Source organism: Propithecus coquereli, unplaced genomic scaffold (genome assembly GCF_000956105.1).
Source record: "Propithecus coquereli isolate 6110/MARCELLA unplaced genomic scaffold, Pcoq_1.0 Scaffold120, whole genome shotgun sequence".
In the NCBI taxonomy this organism is placed as follows: Eukaryota; Metazoa; Chordata; class Mammalia; order Primates; family Indriidae; genus Propithecus; species Propithecus coquereli.
This window is the reverse complement of record NW_012136081.1, coordinates 1053433-1063619: the sequence shown is the minus strand read 5'-3', so window position 1 is coordinate 1063619 and position 10187 is coordinate 1053433. Positions and strand designations below refer to the sequence as shown.

The 10187-nt window shown below is 53.9% G+C and overlaps 2 protein-coding genes across 3 annotated transcripts; one reads left to right on the top strand and one right to left on the bottom strand.

The window, feature by feature from the left end:
- The first annotated feature begins 337 nt into the window (after nucleotides 1–337).
- Nucleotides 338–7290, top strand: KAT5 (K(lysine) acetyltransferase 5). 2 transcript variants are annotated; one of them, XM_012665581.1, is made up of 13 exons: nucleotides 338–785; nucleotides 1113–1181; nucleotides 1272–1408; nucleotides 1698–1853; nucleotides 1943–2017; nucleotides 2131–2205; nucleotides 2538–2786; nucleotides 2864–2953; nucleotides 4096–4236; nucleotides 4318–4411; nucleotides 6282–6441; nucleotides 6568–6649; nucleotides 6735–7290. In XM_012665581.1, the coding sequence occupies exons 1-13, from the start codon at nucleotides 608–610 to the stop codon at nucleotides 6867–6869; spliced, it is 1641 nt and encodes a 546-aa protein (XP_012521035.1). In that variant the 5' UTR covers nucleotides 338–607; the 3' UTR covers nucleotides 6870–7290. The 2 variants fall into 2 exon arrangements, with proteins under 2 accessions (XP_012521035.1, XP_012521036.1); XM_012665582.1 differs by lacking the exon at nucleotides 1698–1853.
- Nucleotides 7291–7361: 71 nt separating this feature from the next.
- Nucleotides 7362–8528, bottom strand: RNASEH2C (ribonuclease H2, subunit C). The gene is made up of 4 exons (XM_012665580.1): nucleotides 8322–8528; nucleotides 7958–8133; nucleotides 7761–7880; nucleotides 7362–7494 (listed from the first exon to the last, which is right to left on the bottom strand). The coding sequence occupies exons 1-4, from the start codon at nucleotides 8491–8493 to the stop codon at nucleotides 7468–7470; spliced, it is 495 nt and encodes a 164-aa protein (XP_012521034.1). The 5' UTR covers nucleotides 8494–8528; the 3' UTR covers nucleotides 7362–7467.
- Between the last annotated feature and the right edge of the window lie 1659 nt (nucleotides 8529–10187).

Genomic DNA, 10187 nt, shown 5'->3' with positions numbered 1-10187 from the left:
ACACATGGGTGGGACTCACTAAGTATTTGTTAAATGTATGAATGAATAAAGCATGTACTATTTTAAAAATTAGAAACCTAATATATAAGACAACAAAGCCAGGAGTTTCCGTGCGTCCCCCCGCCTACGGAATGAAGGCCACCCATTTGGCCAGGCACTCAAGTCCCTTCAGTCACACTCACTCTTTCAGCTTCTCAAACAGCTGCTTCCCGCCCTCCAGGCCGCCCCAGCCGAGCACGCGCAGTTCACTCGATGAGACACCTCCCGCCGCCACTAGGAGACGCCAGAGCACAGCCCTCTGACAAAGCCGAAACACTCGTGCCACGTGACCCGCGGCGCACTCGGTGGGCGTCACGTGACGGACTCAGTTTTCCTCCAATCGCTGTGCACGTTGTGGGGATTCCACCCAGGACCCGGTCCGAGACTTAAAAAAAACATCCAGTTCTCCTGCCAACCAGACGGGCCAGCTCCCCGCTTGCAGCTGGGTCGCGGCATCTCCCAAAGGTCCTCTTCTAAAGTGGCTTCGGTGCACCACGGCCGGCGGCGTGCTCGGTCCCGGAAGTGACGTCTCCCAGAGGGGCCGGAAGTGGCAGTGGAGGGAGGGAAGATGGCGGAGGTGGTGAGTCCGGTGCCCGGGGCGGGGCGGAGGGAGCCAGGGGAGGTGGGTAGAGCCCGAGGCCCCCCAGTAGCCGACCCTGGCGCCGCGCTGTCTCCCCAGGGGGAGATAATCGAGGGCTGCCGCCTACCCGTGCTGCGGCGGAACCAGGACAACGAAGATGAGTGGCGTGAGTGACGTTGGTGGGCGGGGCTTAGGAACCAGAGGGCGAGGGGCGGGGGGAATCAACAGAACCCCCGGGAGGGGGAGGGGCCTCTAGAATCCTGGGTCGGGCGGGGCGCATACTCTAAAGGAGGGGCGTGGCTTTTAGCCGTTCAAAGATGGACGGGGCGGGGCTCTGGAGAGGGGGTGGTGCTTGGTGACTGAAGGAGACTTGGATGAAAGCTACCAAGTGCTGGGGGTTAGGGATCTGGTCTGGGGGTGGGGTTCAGGTCGTGGAAGGGTGGAGTCTCATGGCCTGGCCCGTCTAAGGTCCCTGCCTGTGCTATTCCCGTAGCCCTGGCCGAGATCCTGAGCGTCAAGGACATCAGTGGCAGGAAGCTTTTCTACGTCCATTACATTGACTGTGAGTTCTGGGCCTGGGTGAGATGGGCTGCAGGGTAGGGCTGGGGAGCAGCCTCTGGCATTCCTTCCTGAGCCATCTCCACTGCTGCAGTCAACAAACGCCTGGATGAATGGGTGACCCACGAGCGGCTGGACCTAAAGAAGATCCAATTCCCCAAGAAAGAGGCCAAGACTCCTACCAAGAACGGACTTCCTGGGTCCCGCCCCGGCTCTCCGGAGAGAGAGGTGGTGAGTAGGTCCCCCACTTCACCTCTTCTCTCCTGCCTCCTATTTCTCTCACATCTTGGCCTTACGGGCTCCTGGATGGGCAGGAGGCGGCACTCTCCCACCCTAACTTCAGCTTGCAGAGAATGGGAGTCAAATTACAGATGTGGCTCCCAGAGTCAAATAGCTATTCCTATGTCCTTGAGAAAGCAGAGGGTGGGGTTTGAACACTCCATGCGTAGGGGCCCCTCCTCCCCTTCCTATCCCACCACCATCCCCACCCCAGAGGAAGACCCTGGACCTATCTCTACAGCCGGCCTCCGCCCAGGCCAGCGGGAAGACCTTGCCAATCCCGGTCCAGATCACACTCCGCTTCAACCTGCCCAAGGAGCGGGAGGCCATTCCCGGTGGCGAGCCTGACCAGCCGCTCTCCTCCAGCTCCTGCCTGCAGCCCAACCACCGCTCAACGGTACCCTCAGCAATTCCAGGGACCTTGCTTTCTTCTCAGGTCCCACCTTCCCTACCTTCTGACCCACCTTTCTTGGTTTCTCTCTGCAGAAACGGAAGGTGGAGGTGGTTTCACCAGCAACTCCGGTGCCCAGCGAGACAGCCCCAGCCTCAGTTTTCCCCCAGGTGAGTTCTCCAAACCATCTCTTCTTCCCTTCCTCTCTTCTGCCCTCTGGTACCCCCTTTCAGGCTCATCTCACAGCCAACCCTTCTATTCCTACCACCTGTCTCATCTGCAGAATGGATCCGCCCGTAGGGCAGTGGCAGCTCAGCCTGGCCGGAAGCGAAAATCAAATTGCTTGGGCACCGATGAGGTGGGTGTGGGGAACAGCAGAAAGGGGAAGCTGTGTGAAAAGGAGAAGATGTAAGCAGGGTGGAGAGTTAACTCAGTGACCAGTTTAAAAATAAGGGGTGCTGGGCAGTGGTGGGATTAGGAGCCAGGCGGAGCATGGTTCAGATCAGCCATTGGGTGATCTTTTCCAAGTTATCCCTCAAAGTTTCAGTTTTTTTAATCGGGAAAAGGGGGATTATGGTACCTCCCCTATTGGGTTGCTGTTAGGCTTGAAGAAAGAAACTTGTCAAGGGACTGTGAGCTCTAGTGTCCTGCTGAGCTGTCTCCTCTAACCTAGTGTCTTCTACTGGCCAGGACTCCCAGGATAGCTCAGATGGAATACCATCAGCACCACGCATGACCGGCAGCCTGGTATCGGACCGGAGCCACGACGACATTGTCACCCGGATGAAGAACATTGAGTGCATTGAACTGGGCCGGCACCGCCTCAAGCCGTGGTACTTCTCCCCGTACCCACAGGAGCTCACTACGTTGCCCGTGCTCTACCTGTGCGAGTTCTGCCTCAAGTACGGCCGTAGCCTCAAATGTCTTCAGCGTCACTTGGTATGAGGGGTCCAGGGAGGCTGCCCTCCCACCACCCCCGACCCTGCCCTTTTCCCTGATCCTCCTCTCTTCCTCAGACCAAGTGTGACCTGCGACATCCCCCAGGCAACGAGATTTACCGCAAGGGAACCATCTCTTTTTTTGAGATTGATGGACGTAAGAACAAGGTTAGTAGCTGAGGGGCAGTGGGGCCCTGGAGTAAGTCAGATGAGCAGTTTCTTCCTGCTCAGGGAAACACTGACCAGTCAGGCTAAGAGATCAGTTCAGCCTGTTTTTATTGGGTTCCTCCTGTAGGTCAGGTGCTAGAGGGCACACAGATGACCAGAAATTAGACATAATTTCTGTTCTCAGACAGCTTACGGTCCACGGGGGAGATAGACATGCAAGTGGCCACTTAGATCCCAGGGTGAAACAGGTTGGGTGAGCAGGACCCAAAGGAGGTAATCTTTGAGCCTTGACATGGAGGATGAAGTGGCTGAGGAAATTTCATGGCTAAGGGAATTCCAAGCAGTGGGGTTCTGAGGGGCAGGCACTGATGTACAGAGATGATGTGAAGATCATTCTGGGCGAGAGGCAGAAAAAGAGGAAGAGGGAATGCTCTTACAAGGGACCAAGGTCAGGTGATGAGGATGCTCCATTAACCACTGTTCATTTTATACGAAGTGTGGACCTGGGCATCCAAGTGGCAGTACCCAGTAGGTAGTTAAAAAGCCATGTCTGAAATGCAAGATAAATTGTATGCCAAAGTAAACCAGCAAGATCCGCAATTTTGCTAGAGGAACCCCTGAAGCTGTTATTTTGTTAAATTCTAGAATTCCTTACCTCTGTCTTAGAATAGTAAATAAGTTCCCAGGAGGTGTGACTGTGGGTACAGAGTATTAGGTTTTTGACAGCCCAACTCCGAAGACTGTCAAACAGGGGATTGCTCTCAGGAGCCTTGGTGTTGGAGTGTCTGGCTTCATGGAGCCACGTCAATTTGTTGTTAAATACAGCAGAGGGCAGTAGAGACCCCCACCCAGGTTTGGATGGAGTTAGGGGAAGCAGCGGGGGTGACCCTGCCCAGCTCACCAGGGAGGCAGGTGATCAAGAACACCATCATGGAGCTGGTACACAGGTTCCTCAACACTAAGGAGTGGCCCTGCCTAAGTGGTGGGGACAGCCTGACTGGTGGAATGGGTAAGGCCCCAGGGAGGAATGCTCCTCGCCTGTCAGCCTGGGGCACAGCACAGAGAAGCTCCTGGCTGACCCTGGACCACTGGCTGTGCTCAGGGCCAGTACCCAGAGTGGTTATAGTCCTTTTCCCTTGCAGAGTTACTCCCAGAATTTGTGTCTTTTGGCTAAGTGTTTCCTCGACCACAAGACCTTATACTATGACACAGACCCCTTCCTCTTCTACGTCATGACGGAGTACGACTGCAAGGGCTTCCACATTGTGGGCTACTTCTCCAAGGTCAGTGCTCACCCAGGCTGTCCCTTGGCTCTGCCCTGAGCCAGGTCCCTTCCCTCACGCTCACCTGTTCCTCTGTTCCAGGAGAAGGAATCAACAGAAGACTACAACGTGGCCTGCATCCTAACCCTGCCTCCCTACCAGCGCCGGGGCTATGGCAAGCTGCTGATTGAGTTCAGTGAGTATGTGTGCTGCCCAGCTGGTGGGTAGTGCACCCACTACTGGTGCCTCTTGTGCAGAGAATCTCAAACGTGGCTGTGCAGCCTGGTCACCAGGGTAGCCAGCCAGAAATAAAGGTGGCACTCCACCAAGGTTCTCTCTCTTCTCAGGGTGACTGTCCTGGCTTGTGTGGGGCAGGTTCTTAGCCCCACATTGATACCCAACTTTTCGTAAATCCGACCCATCTGTTCTGCCAGGGCCACAGGCAGGAGCTTAACAAGCCAATTGCTCATCTGTCTGGTACTGTGTGCCACAATACAAGTCCTTGGGCAAGGACCAGTGGTTAATTTCCCCACTTGTTCCCTGAGCCTTGTAGGCAGTGGATGTTCAGAGTGCTGTTGACAAACAGATGTAAGCATGGATTTGTCCCCTGCTCTTGTGTTTAGTCAGGTCTCTTCAGTTCCCTCCTGACCCTGAGGCTCCCTTCTGCTTTCTTGCTTTTTATCCTCCCATCCCCCTCTCTACTCACCGAACCCTTGGAATAACCAAGCTCTGACCAGGGAGACGGGAGGAAGCTTTAGCTGTTTGCCTGGTGAAAACACAGAGGCTTGACTTGATGAAGATCATGGTCCATTTGAGAAATTTTATTGGTCAAATGTTACCCAGATGGGTCACATCCTCAGAAGTTCTCAGCCTGGTAGAGTAGGTGATGCTTAAACTCAGTCTTGGAGGTTAGCCCTCAGTGGAGATGGGGTGTGGATAGTGCCACCCAGGAGGTATGTTCAGTTCTGCTGAGCAGGGTCCAGCAGGGCACCTGAAGCACCATTCCAGGCAGCTCAGAGGGTGGGTGGGTGTTCACTGGGGAGGGGCCAGGAGTCCCTGTAGCTGAGGAAGTGGTGTGTGGCCTCCAGTTGACCTGTTAGGTCTCTACATGCAGTGTGGCCCCAGCAAAGTTAAATAGGGACCCAAGCTTGCCCCACTCCTTCTGTGCTTCCTCTCCCCAAACACCAGTCTCTCTGTCCCTCTCACCACTGGGTTGTTTGGTGGAAGTCACAGGAGATTGGGCAAGAAGGTAAGACTGGCCAGTAAAGCTGTACCAAAGGCAGGAAAACAGAAAGGGGTAAGGTCCATTATGAGGCTGGTTATGACTGTGGGTGAGAAAAGGCTTCTAAAAGTGGCAGAGATGCCCCTGACGGGAGAATAAAGACCTGCTAAAGAGATGTGAAGCTGCTGCGGGGTTTGCGGGGGCCTGAGGATCTTGCCAGGAGTTGCCTGCCAGTGCCCAGCTGTCAGCACACATAGGAGAGAAAAAGCCGCTGTAGAGGTCAGCTGCTTGGCTCTGAGGGATGGCCTCCCTCTGACTTGGGAAGCACCTTCTCTCCTCGCATCCTCACAGCCACCTAGTCAGGCCACCCTGGTCTTACGAGTAGCCGACACTCCAAGGTCACAGCTAGGGGAACTGATCTGACTGAGAAAATTCAAGCATCCTCAGGCCTGGACCAAGGATGGGGGTCTGCCTCACTTCCCTTCTCACACACCCAGACAGAGCCTGGGATGGCAGAGGAAAAGCGGCGGCACTTTTTTCCATGAGCCATTTTCTCTGCATTCCCGCTGCCTGGAAGCCTTCAGTGCCTCCTCAGCACCCCGCTGTCGTTGACTGCAGCTGCTCCTCTCTGTGCCCTCAGCACACAGGTGAAAAGTGAATACTTGTTAGACCTTTATGAAGAAACTGAGGCGCAGAGAAGCCACATACCCAAGGTCACAGAACTACCAAGTGGCAGGGGCAGGGTGGGAACTAGTAAGCCTACTTTCTCTGCAACCTGTGGTTTTAAACGTTGCTGTGTCCATCTGTGACCACTTAACCACCCTCTCCTGCTCCATTGTTTTAGGCTATGAACTCTCCAAAGTGGAAGGGAAAACAGGGACCCCCGAGAAGCCCCTCTCAGACCTTGGCCTCCTATCCTATCGAAGCTACTGGTCCCAGACCATCCTGGAGATCCTGATGGGGCTGAAGTCGGAAAGCGGGGAGAGGCCACAGATTACCATCAAGTGAGCCTGGCCCCACCTACCTGGGGGTGCATGGCATGGCCTTGTCGCTGGGCTTTTTCATTCCCTCTTGGGGCTCCTGGGGACAGATGAAGGCCCTCAGGGGACCTGATCTTTGCCCTCCCACAGCGAGATCAGTGAAATCACCAGCATCAAGAAGGAGGATGTCATCTCCACCCTGCAATACCTCAACCTCATCAACTACTACAAGGTAGGTAGGTGGGCAGGGGAGACAGATGTGTGGGGCAGAGTGCAGGCACCACTTGGGCTGACCACCTGCTGCTGCTCCCAACCAGGGCCAGTATATCCTCACACTGTCAGAGGACATCGTGGACGGGCATGAGCGGGCCATGCTCAAGCGGCTCCTTCGGATTGACTCCAAGTGTCTGCACTTCACTCCCAAGGACTGGAGCAAGAGGGGAAAGTGGTGACCAGGCACTGCCCACCACAGTGACAAGACAGCTGGCAGGACTGGAGCTGATGCCCATGGGGGTTGCCCCACTGGGGCTCCTGAGAGGCACACCAAGGAAGATGGGGCTGAGGACAGCTCTGAAACGAGGGGACAGGCCTGGCAGGGGCCCGGTGATACCCAGCACCAAGGCGAGCTCAGGGCTCAGGCCAACTCCAGGGTCAGCTGGCTGCAGGCCCAGGCCTGCTCTGAACCAGGGACCAAAGGGAGCCAGGCAGCTGTGTACAGTGAGGTGGGGGGTGGGGGTACTCTGTACAGAAGGCTGGTGATTGTAAAAATTTCTTTTGTAAAGTAGGAGTTGGGGGTGGGGTGGGTACTGGCTGCAAAATTCTGGCCTCTCTTACTCCATTGCCCCTGGCAATAAATTGTTTCTATAGGCCAGACCCATGAAAAGTTCTTGTGGGAAAGGGGGCCATGCTGACTTAGGGCTCCAAGGCACCCACAGACTCACAGGTGCTGTGAAGAGCTTGTTTATTGGAGTGATGGACTCTGGCTCCAAAGTGAAGAGCTGGTTTATTGCTGTGAAGGTAGCGATGGCTTTCAATGTCAAGCTCTGGCTCTCAGTCTTCTGGCACCTGTGCGTGAATCTGCAACAGGGGTCACCTCTACTGTTGGATTTCTAAGCTATAGTGGATGGGTGGTCTACATACCTGGGGAGGGACCCAGTTGCTCAGGAAATGATAACTCTTTCTAGACAGGCCAGAGAAAAGTAGTAGGGAAGCCACTCTTCCCCGCTACCCAGAAGAATCCTGCAGTCAGCCCAGGCTCCATCTGCCCCGCAGTGTTTCCCTGGCTCTAATGCTCCAAATCCGCTCATGGGCAAGATTCAGGGGTAGCGCATCCCTCTACTCACCGCTGCAGCGAGGCTGGGCCAAGTTAGGGCTCCGCGCACTTTGGCATCCGGGCCAGGGATGGTCTCCAGGCCCCACAGAGTGAAGTGGCTGAAACTGGCGGTGGCTCTGATAGAGCGGTCCTGGGGAAGGGGCCTGGCTCAGCTTCGGGACCGCAGCTCCCGCCCGCACCCGCTTCCAATCCTATCCCTTTGCTCACAAAGTCCCGCTCCAGCGGCTCTCGCTCCTCTTCCTGATTGTCATTTTCCAAACCCCCCGAGAAGTCCTCCTTCCCTATCAACTTCTCTTCGTTCTCCATCACGTATCCCAGGAGGCCGGGCGGCACCGCCACTTCCTCGCCCCGTAGACTGCGGCCCCGAAACGATACTTCGAGTCCTGGAGAGGGAGGTGCAGAGCCTCGGTCAGGGACCGACCCCGGCCCTAGGGCCCAAGCCCAGCGGGGCGAGTCCGGGGCGGCCCTCCCGCCACCTCCAGGTGGACCGCGATCCCCAGAAGCCCGGCACCGAGGAACGCGGGGGCGGCGCGGGGGCTGCCGGGATTCGTAGTCCGGCCGCGACGCTCACCGTCGGGACCCTGGCGGATGGCGGGCGTGAAGTAGCGCCCCACGGGGGCCGACTGGCTCACCAGCACCTCACAGGGCAGCAGGTGCAGCGCAGCGGGGGCGGCGTCGCGCAGCGTGACGGGACGCAAGTGGACGCGGTGGTTCTCGCTGGCCGCCTCGTCGCTGCTCTCCATACTCCCTCCGCCGCGATCCTGCCGCTCGCGGGCTAAGGCCGAAGCTGGCGCGGAAAGCGCGCAAGGCCTCCCGGGAGGCGGGGCATAGGGCTCGCGGAGCCCCCTGGGAAACGGAGTCTCTCCCCAAGGCGCTTTCCTGCGTTCAAGTCCAAGGTTTTTCCTTTACTTTTTATTTTTAAAAATATTTTATACTTTTTTTTTTTTTTTTTTTTTTTTTTACAGAGTCTCGCTCTGTTGCCCAGGTTAGAATGCCCTTGCTTTAGCCTAGCTCACAGCAGCCTCAAGTTCCTGGGCTCAAGAGATTCTCATGTCTCAGCATAATTTTTTTTTAATGGTACATACTCGTAAAAAAAATCAAAAAGGACGCTTTTTATATTGGGTTGGTAGATAAGTTATTTAGTTTTAGTTTATTAGAGGCATCAAATGCATTGAAAATATTTTATCCGTTTGTGGTTTGCCTTGTGAACCTGGGTATAGGTGATTTTTGCTGTACAAAGACTTATTTTTTGTAACTTATCAACATTTTATGTCTTTTAGATCTCGCAATTCTCTCTCTGTTTTGGTTTTTCTTTCTTCCTTTATTTCCTTTTCTCTCTCCCTTCCCCCTTCCTTCCTTCCTTCCTCTTTCTTTTCTTTTCTTTCTTTTTCATTTTTATTTTTTGAGACCGAGGCTCAAGCGGTCCTCCTGCCTCAGCCTCCGGAGTAGCTGGGACTACAGGGTGCATGCCACGACGCTCCACTAATTTTTCTATTTTTAGTAGCAACGGGGTCTCGCCTCTTGCTGACACTGGTCTCTCCTGAGCTCAAGCAATCCTACCCGCTCAGCCTTCCAGAGTGTCTCTTGGTTTCTTAACTGTTCTCTAATGTTTATTTGGTCAGATACTAAACTCAGATATGCTTTGTCAGATTCTCCCATAAAACAAATGCATGCAAAACTGGAAATTGGGATTAATATTGCATTTAATTTATACATTTGAGAAAAAGAAAAGCATCCCTGGACATCCAGGAGCTGGCCTATCTGGTGAACATAAACAATTTCACAGAACATCAACATTGGACAAGGTCACTCTCTGACTGTAAGGGAGCGAGGCAAAAACAAAACCACTCCGTTATCTTGTCTGGACACCAGCAAAACATGAGCGTTCTCCAAATCACAAAGGTGATGAAACATCCCTCTTTCTTGGCTAATATAGTGACTGTTGTTTCTTTACCAATTACAGCATTAGCCTCCATATAGTCTTCTCTCCTAGGTAAGAGTTGTTAAGATAGTCCATCATAGAAATACCCGCATTCTGACAACATCCAATCCAGAGAGAAACCTTGCTTCCTCAAACCCCCAAATCACCCAGCACAAGCACAAATCCTATGTAAGTCCTAACACTCTCTTACTCACATGCCCCGTAGTGCAATAATAATAAACCCAATTTGTTCAATGATAGATGTGTTCCTGGTGGTCTTTGGCTGGAGAGTACTGATGATTAATTTAGAAAAAATCTTGCTTTAGTAGGGAAATAAAATACATAATTTCATTTATTTACATTTCCTTTTATATGTATCTGTACAGTTGTTGAGACTTTCTTCATATATAATAATTACATATTAAAAAGCTTATTTCTAGGCCAGGCATGGTGGCTCACGCCTGTAATCCTAGCACTCTGGGAGGCTGAGGCAGAAGGATTGCTTGAGCCCAGGAG